The following is a 15,257-nucleotide window of genomic DNA, read 5'->3' on the forward strand; positions in this document are numbered from 1 at the left end:
AGGAGGTGCAGCCATGAAAGCCGGTGTGAAAGAAGGCGACCGGATCATCAAGGTGAGTGACCTTCCCTCTCCGCCCCCAGAGGAGGGGGTGCAGCGTCACTTCTGGCCTTGGCCATCCTCCGCACTTCCGTTTTCGTGCCAGCTGTCATCAGCCACTGAGTAGGGGGTGGTGCCATGAGAGTGGGTAGTGTAATGTGACAGAGACTGGGGGCTAAGATAGCTGGGTTCCATATTCTAGGCCCTTCTTGACTCTGACCAAGCTTCTGTAATGTTTTACTATGCTAGAGAACATTGATAAATGGCTCCCTAAAGGAGTGGCGATTGACCACTGACCAGGAGAAGGGTCCCCTGGGCTTCCACTGCCATTACTCAATAATGTCGTTTGTCCCCCAACAGGTGAACGGCACCATGGTGACCAATAGCTCACATCTGGAAGTGGTGAAGCTTATCAAATGTGAGTTGGGGAGAGCTGACAGTGAAAGAAGTTAGGGGATCAGATGGGGCACGGGTGGAAGCAGGCCTGTTGCCCCAGGAGGCTTCCTTTGTAGACGTGCGAGGCAGCCGAAGTCTTTCTTCTTGGCCTGATCATCGTAGACTACCACAGTTCCCCACTGTCATTTCAAGTGGAGACACTATTAGTCTCTCATCCGACATCTCTATTTTTCCACCCATCTTTGCCCTACGTTTTAGATCATATTCTACTAAGACCAGGTCTCACTCAGATACCACTCACTCCCCTCTCCCAGTCCCAGGAAACAAGGGACTGGGCAGGCAGCTCCCACATAGTTACGGGTGGGATTTTGGTTGAGGTCTCTGCATGAGGAAAGGGAAGGAAGGGATACTTGTGTTGATGCAGGATGGAAGGACAGGAATTAGAGAACAGGTGGGGCATTAAAAGTGAGGAGAACTTTACCTGCAGAATTATAAGCTTAATGGAAGGAGAAGGGAGAACCCCCTCCTTTGTACCTTGAATGTCTGCTCTTGAGAACAATACCACTTGAGCAAGCCTCTCTTTGCCTTCCTCCAGCTGGTGCCTATGTTGCACTGACCCTCCTGGGCTCTTCACCCTCATCCATTGGTGTCTCTGGGCCCCAGCAGGACCCAGTCCCAGCAGGAGCTCCCCGAGTCACCCCTGTGATCCCACCACCACCACCCCCTCCACCTCTGCCACCTCCACAGCGCATCACAGGACCCAAACCTCTGCAGGTAATGGTCTGCCTACTCCTCTCCTCATTCTGGTGTCCCTTTGAAGAGCTCCCCATTGGAATGAAAGCAGGTTAAATCAAATGGCAGGCTGGCAGAAAGAGACAAGCCAAAGAGCTGTATGAAGGCCATCAAAAAGTAGAGCAAAATGAGAACTGCATTAAAGGGGTGTTCCATGCCTTAGTGTCCTCTTTCCATGTAAGTGCATATGCAGTTTATCAGATAGCAGCATGCAGTGTGTTTCCTGTGTGTGTGCAAGACTCTAAGGAGGCCCTTTGAGAGTTCTCCTCCCCGTCGGGGAGAAGGTGCACACCTCCAGCCATGGTCAGAGGCATCTGTAAAGACTGTTGCCAGTCATTGTTACAAGGGTATGGAATAAGTCAAGGAGTAGGGGAAAAGTCTTCCTGGGGAGAAAGGCTGCTTGGAGGAATGAAATATGGAGCCTAGTCTGTAGGGGAGAGAGTCAGGAAAGGACAAGAATAGTAGGGAGAGAACCCAAGGACCAGGATAACCTGTGTGAGGCGTTAAAAGAGGACAGGAGGCAGATAGGAATAGGGAACAGGATTTTCTGGTTGGAAAGAAGACCGACCAGCAAGTCCTGGGAGACTTCAGAGAGCAATTTATAACAGATGTGATTACAGCCAGGGTTTCTAGGAAATTAGGAATGAAATCAAAATCAGATTTTATGTTTACGGAATTTCAGTGAGATACTGAGTGTTATACAAAACATTCTTACGACCCAGGCTCTACTCTCATAGCTTTCCTCGACCAGGAATCAGCTAGTAGACGAGAATAAAAGCTATTGATCTGGTCCCCAATTCTCACTACTGTCATATTTTCCATTCTTAGGATCCTGAATTTCAAAAACATGCCACTCAGATCCTTAGGAATATGCTGAGGCAGGAGGAAAAAGAGTTACAGGTAAGGTCGCTGCTGAGGGTAGACTGGCCATTGCCTTAATGAAATAATACTTTATCAGAGCAATCTGCCAATGTGTACAACTTAATTTGCAGGCCATATCCTATCACAGTAAAACCTTAAAAAGTCAAACTTCAGGACTACTAAAGAATTGTCATAGGCCAGTGGAATTTGTTAAAGCAGAATTTGATGGATAGAGTGAATAGGGTAATAGAGCTTATGGTAATAGATTAGAATGGTGACTATGTAGAGAGAATACAAACAAGTGATGAGACAGGTAGAATAAAATGAGGGAACATGAGAACTGAGGAAAATCAGTTGGAATTTATCTTAGAGGTTCTGGGAAGGGAAGGATAAGAGGGAAGGAAGGTGGGGGTGGGGGGTGAATGCCAGGCCAGGCTGATGGAGGAGGGGATGCAGAGAGATTTCCAGGCCTGGGGAATGATGCACAGGGAGAACAGGAAGAAGATTAATTTGGCTGGACGGGAATAACCAGATTCCTATAATAGCCATGGCTTACAGTGGGCTCCTTGCCCCTTCATTTCAATTCAACAAATTTCTAAGTTCCCACTGTATGTAAAGCATTGCTTTAGTTCCTAGAGTATACAGAGATTAAAACGATTAGACAGTTCTTGCCCTCAACATGTTTACAATCTCATGGGGAAAATTCATATTACGGTAAGAGAGTGGGAGGAACAAAGAGCTTGCAATAAGAGAACAAAGAAGAGAGCAGTTAATTAATAATGGGAAATGTGAGGGAAACTTCACTGAGAAGATTGTATTTCAGCTGGGCCTTGAAGGATAGGGCTTCAGTAGGCAAAGGAGATGAGGAAGAGAATGCAGGTAAATGGACAGCATAGGTCAAAGGCACCAAGACATGAAAATACACTCGTTTATTTAACAAACTTTGAGTTCCTGCTGTGTGCTAGGTACTGTGTGTGTGCTGCAGTGGAGGCATGGGCCAGTGCTAGGGACAAAGGTTAGAATGGTTATAAAGATAAGTGAGAGATGAATCTTTCCTTTAAGGAGTTTATAATCCAGTAGAATATCAATGGATGAATGAAGATAAAGTTATACTGCACTATAATAAGTGCTGATACTTGCATTTTGATGCAAGTCATAGAATAATCAAGATAGTGTGGTACTGGTATAAAGATAGACCTATAGATCAGTAGAATAGAATTCAGAGTCCAGAGATTAATCCATACATCTATGGTCAATTGGTTTTTGACAGTGTCAAGATAGTTCAGTGGAGAAAGAATGGTCTTTTCAACAAATGCTTCTGGGACAACAGGATATCTATACGCAGAGAATGAATTTGAACTCTTACCTCACACAATAAACAAAATTTAACTCAAAATGCATCAAAGGGCCTTCCCTGGTGGCGCAGTGGTTGGGAGTCCGCCTGCCGATGCAGGGGACACGGGTTCGTGCCCCGGTCCGGGAAGATCCCACATGCCGCGGAGCGGCTGGGTCCATGAGCCGTGGCCGCTGAGCCTGCGCGTCCGGAGCCTGTGCGCCACACGGGAGAGGCCACAGCAGTGAGAGGCCCGCGTACCGCAAAAAAAAAGGCTCAAAGACTTAAATGTAAGAGCTAAAACTATTTTTAAAAACTATAAAACTCTTAGAAGAAAACATAGGTATAAATCTTTATGACCTTAGATGAGGCAGTGGTTTCTAGGCCCTGACACCAAAAGCATAAACAGCCTCCCAAAAAAGATAAATTAGACTTCATCAAAATTAAAAACTTTTATCCATCAAAGGACACTGTCAAGAAAGTAAAAAGACAACCACAGAATAGGAGAAAATATTTGCAGCACATATATCTGATAAGGGTCTAGTACCAGAACATGTAATAGATGCTTAAAACTCAACCCAATTTAAAAGTTAGCAGACAATTTGAATACACAGTCCAATAAAGAAGACATACAAGTGGCCAATAAGCACATGAAAAGATGCTTAATATCATTAGTCATTGGGAGAGGCTAACCAGAACTACGAGATACCACTGCACACGCACTAGGATGGCTAGAGCCAAAATAGCAGTTATTGGTGAGCATGTGGAGAAGTTGGAGAAATGTTTGTTTATATTTTGTCTACATATCCGCTATCCTAATCTACTCCCACCGTAGTGCAGCCAGTTTGGCAATTCTTCAAAATATTAAACGTGCAATCTGTCAATTCCACACCAATGTATATACCCAAGAGAGTTCAAAGCATAAAACGTGTACATAAACATTCATAATAGCATTGCTTAATTGCATAATGGCCAAGAAGTGGAAACAACCCAAATTCCCATTAACTGAGGAGTAGATAAACAAAATGTGTTGTATCCATAAAGTGGGATATTATTCAGCCATAAAAAGGAATGAAGTACTGATACATGCTTTAACATGGAAGAACCCTGAAAACAGACTAAGTGAAAGAAGCCAGGCACAAAAGGCCACATATTGTATGATTCCATCTGTGTGGAAGCCCAGAATAGGTAAATCCATAAAAACAGAAAGTAAATTAGCGGTTGCCAGGAGGTGGAGGAAGGGGAAATTGGGAGTGACTCCTTTCTTGTTGGGTTGATAGAAATGCTCTGGAATTAGATAGTGGGGATGTTTGTACAACTCTGTGAATATACTAAAAACCACTGAATTGTATACTTTTTTTAAAAATATTTATTTTCTTTATTTTTTTGGCTACGTTGGGTCTTAGTTGCGGCCTGCGGGATCTTTTTCGTTGCCGTGCGTCGGCTCTTGGTTTTGGTGTGCGGGCTTAGTCGCCCCGTGGCGTGTGGGATCTTAGTTCCCCGACCAGGGATCAAACCCGAGTCCCCTGCCTTGGAAGACGGATTCTTTACCACTGGACCACCAGGGAAGTCCCCTAAATTGTATACTTTAAAATGGCAAAGTTTATGTTATGTGAATTATATGTCGGTAATAATTTTTTAAATATTTTTTAAATGCCATTAAAGCCCCAAAGAAGGATTAAGTAATTATGCAGTGATCAGAGGAGGCTTCATGAGATGACATTCCAGTTGGGTTCAGTCTTTTTCACTCTGGAATGTGCTTTGGGCCCTCAATACCATGATGAGCTTGAAGTTTATTCTGAAAGCAGTGGGAATTGATTAAAGGATTTGAGTAGGGGAGTGATCATATCTTCAAATCAGTTTTCTTTAGAAAAGTGTGTTAAGTGGATTGACACGTAAGGAAACTATCTCGGAGGCTGTTTCAGTAGATAAGAAATGATGAAAAAAAAAAGTTAATGAGAAATTAAAAAAAAAAAAATGATGACCGATTTAACAAGAACAGCAGGAGTAAGAACAGACGGAGGGATGGCAATGTGAGACACATTGAATTCCCTCCATTCCCTGGCGGTCCAGGGGTTAGAACTCTGCGCCTCCACTGCAGGGGGCATGGGTTCAATCCCTGGTCGAGGAACTAAGATCCCTCATGCCACTCGGCGTGGCCAAAAGGAAAAAGAACAGAAAGAGGGTTGGCAATGGGAGCTATCTCAGGGGTCAGGTCAGGAGAACTTATCAACTGGAAGGGGGAGGTAAAGAAGAAGAAAGCAAAGATAGCCCCAAGTTTGTGTGCCTACATAGATGGTGATACCATTGATGGAGTGAGGTGGAAGAGAGGAGCAGGGTTTAGGGGAAAGGAGTGAAGGTAATCTTTGGATGTACTGAGTTTAAGCGCCCATGGGAGGTTCAGATAAAAAGATCATCCACCAGGCACATGGAGATAACAAGGATGAACCTCAGAAGAAAAGATTGGGTTGAAATAGAGATTCGGGTGGCCTCAGCATACAGGCGGTAGTTGAAACTGGGGACTAGACGGTATCACCTAGGGCACCACTGCAGAAAAGAGGAGAGAGCTGAGGGCAGAATTTCGGAACATCCGTGCTTCTGTAGCACACCGCACCAACCTCTAACATCACACCAGTTGCTGTTGTATTTGTATTTTAATTATTTATTTGTCCTCCTCTATTGCGCTAAGTTCCTTAAAGGCCAGGACCATGCCTACATTTGCATATTCCTCCTGCACAGCTGGCACAGGGCCTGGTGTGTATCAGCTCCCTGTAAATGTTTGCGGGGCTGAAGGCTCACCTAGATTGAAGAGAGGAGGAGGGGGTAAAGCTGTGGTTGGGGAGAGGGGTGTGAGGTGACCCAAGACAGTGTTGAGTTAAGAAGTCAAAAGAGGATAGCATTTGGAGGAGGTGGGTGTTTTTAAAGAGGTCTGGAGAGATGAGGACTAAGAAGAGACCATTGGATTCAGCCAGTGGGTCATTTCGCCTTTGGAAGAGCGGGGTGATGAGCGGAACTCGGCTGTGTATGCTGAAGAGTGGCTGGAAGGCTAAGAACTCTGGGCTCTGCATAGAGACTCCTGTTTGGAAACATGTGGCTGTGAAAGGAAAGAGAAAAGACTGAGGCGGTGGCTTGAAGAATAATCAGACTTGATGGAAAAGGTTTTGTTGTAGTGGCTTGTTTTTGTTTTAAGACAGGAAACGAGCATTTTTGTAGGGTGAGGGGAAGGAGCCATTGGAAAGAGGAGACTTTGGAGATACGTGAACGATGCCCAAGAGGAGCCCGAGGCAGCTGGAGGCACTAACCTTGTGGAAGATTCAGACAGAGTTTCTATTCTGAGGCAGGGGGAAAGGGTGGCTGCGGACGCCTTGAAATGGAGTAAAGTTGGGAAAGTTCTTACCAGCCGATACTATCCGCAGAGACTAAGGGGAGGGTTGGGGGCTCGAGAGGCGTGGAGAAGATGAGACGGCAAGTATGGCCCCAGACGATCTTGGAGAAAACGTGCACCCGACGTCTTTATTTAACTATTTAACCCGCCAACTTCACTGAGCATTTCATTTGGTAGTAAAACATAATAGCTGCCATGTATTCAGTCAAGTAATTATGCACCAGACATTCTGCTCAGCACTTTCCGTACGTAATCTCATTCAGAACGTACAGCCATCCCCAAAGGCAGGTACCGTCATCTCCATTTGATCCATGAGGACGTAGTAAAGCTTGCCCAAGTCTACACAGCTAGTAAGCCAGAATTCAGAGCCAGGCCTCCCTGACTGCAAAGCCCAAGCCCTAAACACACATGCTGTGCTCTGCCGTATGCTGGGAGGATGCTAGATATGTCTCAGAGTGGTTCCCAGCTACAGGGCTGGGGGACGGGGGTGCTTCTTCCTCTCATCTCCTGTGGTTCTCACTGTGTGTATGTTTCCTCCTTAGCACTTTTTTGTGTGTGCTGGTCTGGCCAGTCACTTAAATATCTAACCCTTCGGCAGCAGTCAAGGAAGACCTCATTTAGCAAGTAGGCCTTAAGAACAGGTCAGATTAGGACGGGCCTTTGTGTCATGTCTTCTTTCTCTAGTTGCCTCGTGTTCTTTTTCTCACCATTTATACCTCTTTCTGCTCCTGAGTGATGGTGAAATAACATGTATCTCCTAGGAGGCAGAGATCTCCTTTCTCTCCTCTTTGTTTTGGGATAACTGCCTACTCTCCCCACTGGTGAGTCGTCCATTCTCTACTAACCACTCCTCTGCCTTTTCCCTTCCTCCTTGTCCTCCTTGCCCCCCCCCGCCCCCCAGCGTATCTGTGAGGTGTATAGCCGGAACCCCGGCAGCCTGCTGGAAGAGCAGATCGAAGGCGCCCGGCGGCGAGTCACTCAGTTACAGCTGAAGATCCAGCAGGAGACTGGTGGCTTAGTGGTGAGTGATGATAGGCGAAGCTCTAGGAAGGGCACGTGCAGGTGGACGGAGGGGAGAATGAGGGAGAAATCTAAGACAGAGGCTTCCCGAGTCATACAGGACCGCAGGGCTGAGCTAGTGAGTGTTTAGTGTTTTACAAAGAAACAGAGGTCAGCAGTTCTTTATGTAGCACCACAGAGACTGAGCACTGTCCTGACACTTGGGATCCCATAAAAGGAAATAGCCTGTTTCTTGCCCTCCAGCAGCTTACAGGTGCAATAGAAAGAAATAAATATGAAAGAAATCAGACTGTCGGCTTTAATCTCCTAATTATCCATCCCCTTCTGGGTAGTTTCCTCATAGCTGATGTATATTCCGACACTAATTTTACTCATTATTCATCTGGTAGCTTTTCCCATCACCTCTCCCTCCAGTAATGGGTCTTCTCAAAGAAGTACGAGCACTTTTAAAAGTCAGCCTAAGTAAAGGATCTCCAGTCAGTTGAGAGGGATCTGTAGCAGTACTAACCACACTTTGTGGGAAATCCCAGAGAGGAGGCACTTCCTTATCTGTTCTAGTCAGGGACTTATTAATTAATAAGTATTAATTAGTGTCTTACTTCTCTCCATCAGGTCTTAATTCTTTGGGTAAATAAGTAACTCTCCAAAAACTTTAAGATCTCCAAGAATAATATTTGCCAAAGCCAACAGAAATTATTTGAGGATTATCTACTTTCTTTTTCAGAACATCCAGATCAAAAAAGTCTGGGAAACACAGGCTAATCAAATTTAAACTTTTATTTTCTGAAGGGCTTTCAGTATCACATGGTTGATAGGAGCTCAGGTTTAGGACTTAGACCATCTGGATTCACCTCCCAGCTATAGTGCTCACCAGCTTTAAGACTCTTGGGCAAGTGACTTAATCCCTGGGAGCCTTGGTGTCCTCATTTATGAAATGGAGCTACGGCAGGATCTGCCTAGTAGTGGTATTGTCAGAATTAAAGGATGCCCTCAGCACGGGGCCAGTGCATGTTTGCTGCTGCCGCTCCCTCTGCGCTCGTGTGCTCTGTAAGCGGTTGAGTCTGAAACATTCAGCTTGGAATCTAGGGGTCTGAGCGCCAACCCTGGCTTTATAGTTTACCTGCTGTGTACCTTGGGCAAGTTACTTAAAATCTCTGGGCTTCTGTTTCCTCATTTATAACATGGGAGTACTATACCTGCCTCAGAGTTGTTGAAAAACTCAATGAGATATAGACAAGAGTGCATCATAAACAGTAAAGCACTGGCAACATAATTCCCTCCACAAATGGCTGGTCAGCCCCAGTCCAGCGCCTGTCAGTCTTCAAAGATCTTTAGAGGCAGAGCTTTCCATCTGCTAGAGCTTTTCATACTCCTTGATAGTTCGGAAGTTCTTTCTGTGTCCAGCCCAACTAAGGCAATAGACGCTTTGAGGTCCAGGGTGAGAAATCAAGTAAGTTTTTAGAATTTTACTAATAGTAAAGCTCCCTTTTCACCATTAGGGGTCACCATTCTCCTCAAACTGTACAAATGAAGCAATAGCTCTTCCAAAGGGGCATTTTTCAGGCAATGAAGCAGAAGAGGCCACTAATTGTAAGCAGATGTTATCTGCTGAGACTGAGAGAAGGAGGAAAACAGTAGGGGGAGAGGTTCACAGCATATGTCCACCCTCCGGACCTTTCTTTTTTAGGACATACTTCCGCTATATGGTGACACCGGCCAGAGATCATCAGAAGGTGAGTCCCGTCAGCACGCCTTTTTTCTCTGGCGCATCTCTAGTCTACATTTCTTATCTATTCTGTTGTCCCGTCCCTTTGGGGCAGATTCAGGGGGAAAAAGTATAGTCCCTGCCTCTGAGAAATAGAATAATGAGAGAAAGCAGTACCAGTGACAGGGAACTTGGATACAACTTATTCAGTAGAAATGAGTGTATAACCAGTAGCCCTGGATCGATAAGTGCCAGGGAAATACTAGAATGATGGTGGTCCAGACAACAGCATGCCTACCAGCACCTAGCAGCTAGGAGCTCAAGAGATGCTGTCATAAGAGGAGATGGATGGGAACCAGAAGAGGGTTGGGATGAGCTGAGGGCTAGCACTCGTTGCAAGGTAGAGCTATGGAGGATTATTTTAGGAGGTGACACTGCCTGGGCTCAGGTGTACAGGTAGGTAAAAGCTAGGTGTAGAGGTTCTCGGGGAGTCGTGTAAGAGAGCTGAAGGGAAACCGGGAAAGAAAGGCAGGTGGCAGCTTCGCCCTCCTGCCCTGGGCACAGGTTCCCAGAATAAAGGCCCTTCTTTCCCCCAGGCCACAGCTCCTTCCTCACTGTGTAAACTCTTTTCTTCTCAGGCCGACTCTCTCTGGATTCCCAGGAGGGGGACGGTGGCCTGGACTCTGGCACAGAGCGCTTTCCTTCCCTCGGCGAGGTGAGTGCCAAAGCGGGGGGAGCCCCTTTTAAAACCATACCTTCAGTTTTCCTTCTCTGAACACCTAAAAGTTCTATGCTCACTGCTTACACCAAGGCCTCTGGCCTGTCATCTGTGGCCCTCTGGTATAGTTCCAGTTCCAAGGGTTTTAGTCATTCTGCTCTGGGATCCAAAAAAAGGGGGTTCAGATGCATCCTGCACTCAAGATCAGCGAATCTGGCTTCTGTTTTATCATCGTCAACTCTGTAGTACAGAGTCGGGTGGAGAAAGAGGCCATACCTTTAACTGTAGCAAGCCTTTTCTGAGTGTAAGGGAGCAGAGACGAAAATTCTCTAAAACAATGACTGGACCAAAAACACATTGCCAGCTGGCTGCGAATAACACCATCTTGGAGTAATACAATGAACCTGGCCTAGTCGGAGGTGGCAGCCTCTCTTTCTTTGTCACAGATCTTTCTGTACTTGAACAACTTATCTTTTCTGGAGTGGTCAGAAGAACTCCAGGCTTTGGCTTCAAAGGTTGTCTTCTAGGTGTTCTCAGTCTGCATATATTAATTGCAAATATAAACTTGCAATATAAAAATAAGAGTGAATGGAAGAAGTAATAATGGTGTGAGCAAAATATTTACTTAGCCAGCTTAATTAAATATGTGAATAAGTAATTGAAAACATGTTTAAAACCTAATTTTAAATAATAGTTGGAATTTTATTTCTTTACTGCTCCTGTCTATTCGTGGGAAGGTGATGAATGTACGTGGAAGGATCAGTACGTCAGAAAGACACCAAGAAGGGGGAGGAGGGTCCTAAATAATCCACAGTTGACATTCCCCTGCAGGCTCCACATCTGGAAGCAATGCAGCCTAGTGGGCAGTGGGTTGAGACTGCCCAGGTTGCATCCAGGGAATACCACATTGCTAACTATTCGACCTTCAGCAAGTCCCAGAACCTCTCCAAGTCTTAAGTTTCCTTGTGTGAGAAGTGGGAGGAATAATAGTTTCTACCTCAAAGGGCTCCTGTGAGCATTAAATGAGGTGATACATAACCAAGGGCTAGTATAATGTCAGGCACAGAGTAAGTCCTGGACTTTTATTAGCCAACGAGCAGAGCCCTGAGGGTCTTCTGGATGAGGTTTTCTGTGTTTTTTTTTAATTTTTGGCTGCGTTTGGGCCTTCGTTGCTGCATTCAGGCTTTCTGTAGTTGCAGCGAGCGGGGGCTACTCTTCTTTGCAGTGCGTGGGCTTCTCACTGTGGTGGCTTCTTTTGTTGCAGAGCACAGACTCTAGGCACGTGGGCTCAGTAGTTGTGGCTCGCGGGCTCTAGAGCGCAGGCTCAGTAGTTGTGGCACACAGGCTTAGTTGCTCAGGCATGTGGGATCTTCCCGGACCAGGGCTCAAACCCGTGTCCCCTGCATTGGCAGGCGGATTCCTAACCACTGAGCCACCAGGGAAGTCCCTGGACGAGTTTTCTTCTCACAGAATTCTCTGTTCCTCTAGTCATTGGTGAATCGGAACTCAGTACTGTCAGACCCTGGGCCAGACAGTCCTCGAACCTCCCCTGTAATCATGGCCCGGGTGGCCCAGCACCACAGGCGGCAGGGCTCGGATGCATTGGTTCCCCCCAGCGGTGACCAGGTGAGTGATCAGAGCCACCGTGCGCTTTTGCTTTCCCTGTTTTCAGAACTGGGTTACCCATACGTGGCCTTGAACGATCAGACTAAACCCTGTTTTGAGATAGACACTAGAGGACAAATAGTAAAGGAAGAACATGGTTTAAATGCATACATGGAAGTAAGGCTATCTCAGTTTCTGGGTGAAGAGTCCGTGAATGCATCTGTAGGGAAGTGATGTCCAAGGAGCAGATCGCTGGTCTTTCTTTTAATGTCTGTATAGAATGGGAAATAGGTTGGTTCAGTGTTTCTCCAGAACACTAATTTTCAATCTTCTCTTTCTTTAGCAAAGTCCTTTTCTTGAGCAAAATCTTATTATTTGGTACCCTAATACAGAAAACAAATAAATGCTCAGCTATCTGGGACTTTTCCTAATCAATCTCCCCACCTCGGCCCCCACCTCAGGGGCACTTCTCCGGAGCCCTAAGGTTCTGCAAAGCCTGATTTGAAAGCCACTGCTTTCAAGGGTAGAACTAGGTCCAGGGGAGATTTCAGGAAGACAGTTTTTGGCTCCATGCAAAAAGCTTGCAAAGAACCTGAGCTATCAGACAATGGAATGGGCTGACTTGAGAGCCCGGGAATTGCCTGTCATTGTTCAGGCAGAGGTTAGGTCATTCCTTGTTAGAGACAGTGGCAAGAAAGCTCCGAGTTTTGTAAAGCAGTGTTTCTTAAAATTCATCTGCTACCACCATAATTTTTTTTCCATATCCTCATACCAACTATATAATGTTACTTAATAGTTTTCTTTAAGCTAACTCACTTTTTAAAACTTAAATTTATTTTTAAAGGAAATTTGCCATTATATTAAAACCAACATCATACACCGTTTGATGCGCTAGTTCTCCCCATAGGATAGAGTTTAGTTACTTTCAGATCTTGGAGGGGGAAAGGCAGGGAAGTGGATCTCACATGTATTAAAATGCCTAGTGTACCAGCTGCTGTGCTAGATCTTTTAGGAACAAATCTCATTTAATTCTTACCACCAGAAAAGGAGATAGGCATTAGAATCTTCATTCAGTGAGAAAACTGAGGCAGAGAAAGGCTAAGGGACCATTCAAGGACTCAGCTTGCTAATGGCAGCATCAGACTAGAACTTAGTTTTCCTGAGCCCCAGTGCAGGGCTGCCTCCTGTCCTAGACGCTCTTTGATCACCCCTCCCACTCCTCCTCCACCACCACCACCACTCCCCCTTAGTAGTACTATAGGGCCAAGGTCAGGCTTTCCAGGCAGGGTCAGGTGCACATGGTGTTCTTTTTGTTTTTTTGTTTGTTTGTTTGTTTTTTTGCAGTACGCAGGCCTCTCACTGTTGTGGCCTCTCCCGTTGCGGAGCACAGGCTCCGGACGCGCAGGCTCAGCGGCCATGGCTCACGGGCCCAGCCGCTCCGCGGCATGTGGGATCTTCCCGGACCGGGGCACGAACCCGTGTCCCCTGCATCGGCAGGCGGACTCTCAACCACTGTGCCACCAGGGAAGCCCCCACATGGTGTTCTTAAGGGAGGTTTTCATTTAGGTGGCTAATAGAAGCAGGTGTAGAGTAATTGGTCTTGGAGTCCTTTTCCTCCTTCTCTGAATTTGTTTCAACTTCTGAAAACTATTTAAATTGTTATTTTTGAGTGATAAGAGCAAATATAGTATAGTTCCAGTTTCTTAATAATAATCTATGTTAGTAAGAGCAAAGGTGGAAACCTGTGCTATCCATGAAACTTGCAGCAGCTGGGGGATGGAATCATAGGGAATTCAAACTTTGTTACGTAATTCCGCAATGTTTGATTTTCTTATGATAAACATATTCTGCTTTTGCAATCAGAAAAACTGTATGTTTGTAAAGACTTTAAAAAAATAAATCCTCCCGCCCAAACAAGCAACAACCTAGTGCTTTCAGGTTTCACTAGAGAGCCAAGCAGAGACAGAAGTGATCATCCCACACCCCCTGGGCATCCTGGATCCCAAGGGATTCAGAGACTAAGGTGTTAGGGGAGAGGAGGATACTCAGGATGTGTCTGAGGAATTCAGGTCCAGCACATCAGGCCTGACTCTGCAACTTCCAGCATGCCATTATAAGTGAGTGCTAGACTCTGATCTCTGAGATGCATCCTGGGTCTCTCGAGTTCTATACTCAGTCATTCCGAGCATAGAGTCTATAAATACCCAGGAGAACAAAAATGAGTGAGGTGTGTCAGGGAGGAACCGTCAGGAAAAGCCCCTTGAGAAGGTGGAATAGGAGGGTGTCTGGGGCCTGAGAAAAAGTAGGCATGAGAAGTGCCTCCTCCAGATGGGTTCCAGAGCATAGTCCTTGATGAGGAATCACTGAAAATGAGGTAGAGTGAATTGAGTGAAAAATATAGTTGGTAGGAAATCTTTGAAAGCTCAAGGAACCTTTAGGAGAAAGGCTTGTCCAATGAAGCGTCTAAAACGTTTATACAGTATGAACTCTCTCATCAGACCTAATCGATGGCATAAGGGGGAAAGAGCGAAGGCCAAGCTGAGAAACTTGGATTTTAGACTGGAAATGGGGAATCTACCATAGATTCTTGAGCAGGCAGGGAAGATGATGGAGACGGTGTTGGAGAAGGCAAAGCTCCATTCCCTTTTGCTCAAGGAGGCAGAGATGGACCACAAAGCTCTCCTCCAGCAGGGGTAGAGGGCACACCGAAACTGTAGAGGAGCGCTGTGGAAGACACTAGGTTTGGAGGGCGTGTTTTTGGGGTGGGGGGCGGTCTGTTGAGGAGAACAACAGAGCCCCCGCCCACCAGTCCAGCAGAAGCTCTAGGTTCTTATTTTGTGGGCTGACACTCCCTCCTCAGATCTTTCACAAACAGGAAGAGAGCACTTTCTCTCACTTCCCATCTTCATACGTCATGTGACCAGGCTGCTCTGAGTCTGCCCTGCCCCACCCAGAAGCAGTTGCCTTCTTGCAAGTGGAAATCATTCTTTCTGTTCTCTGAGATTTGGGGGGTGGTAGTGAGATGCCGGTGTTTACCAGCCCCGTGTGGCCTTCCCCTTCAGTGCCATGCTGTCACTAACCAAACTCCACTGAGGGGGCTGGATCCCTGTCCTCTGACCTCTCATCTCTACAACTCGACTCTCTCCCCCAGGGTGTAGATCAAAGCCCAAAGCCTTTAATTATTGGCCCAGAGGAAGATTATGACCCGGGTTATTTCAACAACGAGGTAACAGTTTCCTGATTTTCTCCTTTCCTCATTCTCTGTCGTACCTGCTGTTCTGGACTAGAAGCGCTTGGACTGGCACCAGCTGTGAGGGAGCGTACGGGAGGGGCCGCGCTTATCAGCCCTGGCAGGCAGGGAGCATGGGGGCTGAGCTGGGGCAGGCAGTGCTTCTCTGCCCCCCCA

General features: G+C 46.2%; 1 protein-coding gene across 1 annotated transcript in view; it reads left to right on the top strand.

The window, feature by feature from the left end:
- ARHGEF11 (Rho guanine nucleotide exchange factor 11) overlaps positions 1–15,257 on the top strand; it is a 147,819-nt gene that overhangs the window by 103,564 nt on the left and 28,998 nt on the right. The window contains exons 7-15 of the mRNA XM_089907299.1: positions 3–52; positions 397–454; positions 1,028–1,206; positions 2,053–2,124; positions 7,705–7,824; positions 9,511–9,556; positions 10,167–10,243; positions 11,735–11,872; positions 15,003–15,077. Of these exons, the coding sequence (XP_089763425.1) occupies positions 3–52; positions 397–454; positions 1,028–1,206; positions 2,053–2,124; positions 7,705–7,824; positions 9,511–9,556; positions 10,167–10,243; positions 11,735–11,872; positions 15,003–15,077 (815 nt within the window). The remainder of the gene's footprint in view (positions 1–2; positions 53–396; positions 455–1,027; positions 1,207–2,052; positions 2,125–7,704; positions 7,825–9,510; positions 9,557–10,166; positions 10,244–11,734; positions 11,873–15,002; positions 15,078–15,257) is intronic.

Source organism: Delphinapterus leucas, chromosome 1 (assembly GCF_059928025.1).
Source record: "Delphinapterus leucas isolate spDelLeu-1000000601 "Yukka" chromosome 1, BTC_Dleu_Yukka2, whole genome shotgun sequence".
Taxonomy (NCBI): domain Eukaryota; kingdom Metazoa; phylum Chordata; class Mammalia; order Artiodactyla; family Monodontidae; genus Delphinapterus; species Delphinapterus leucas.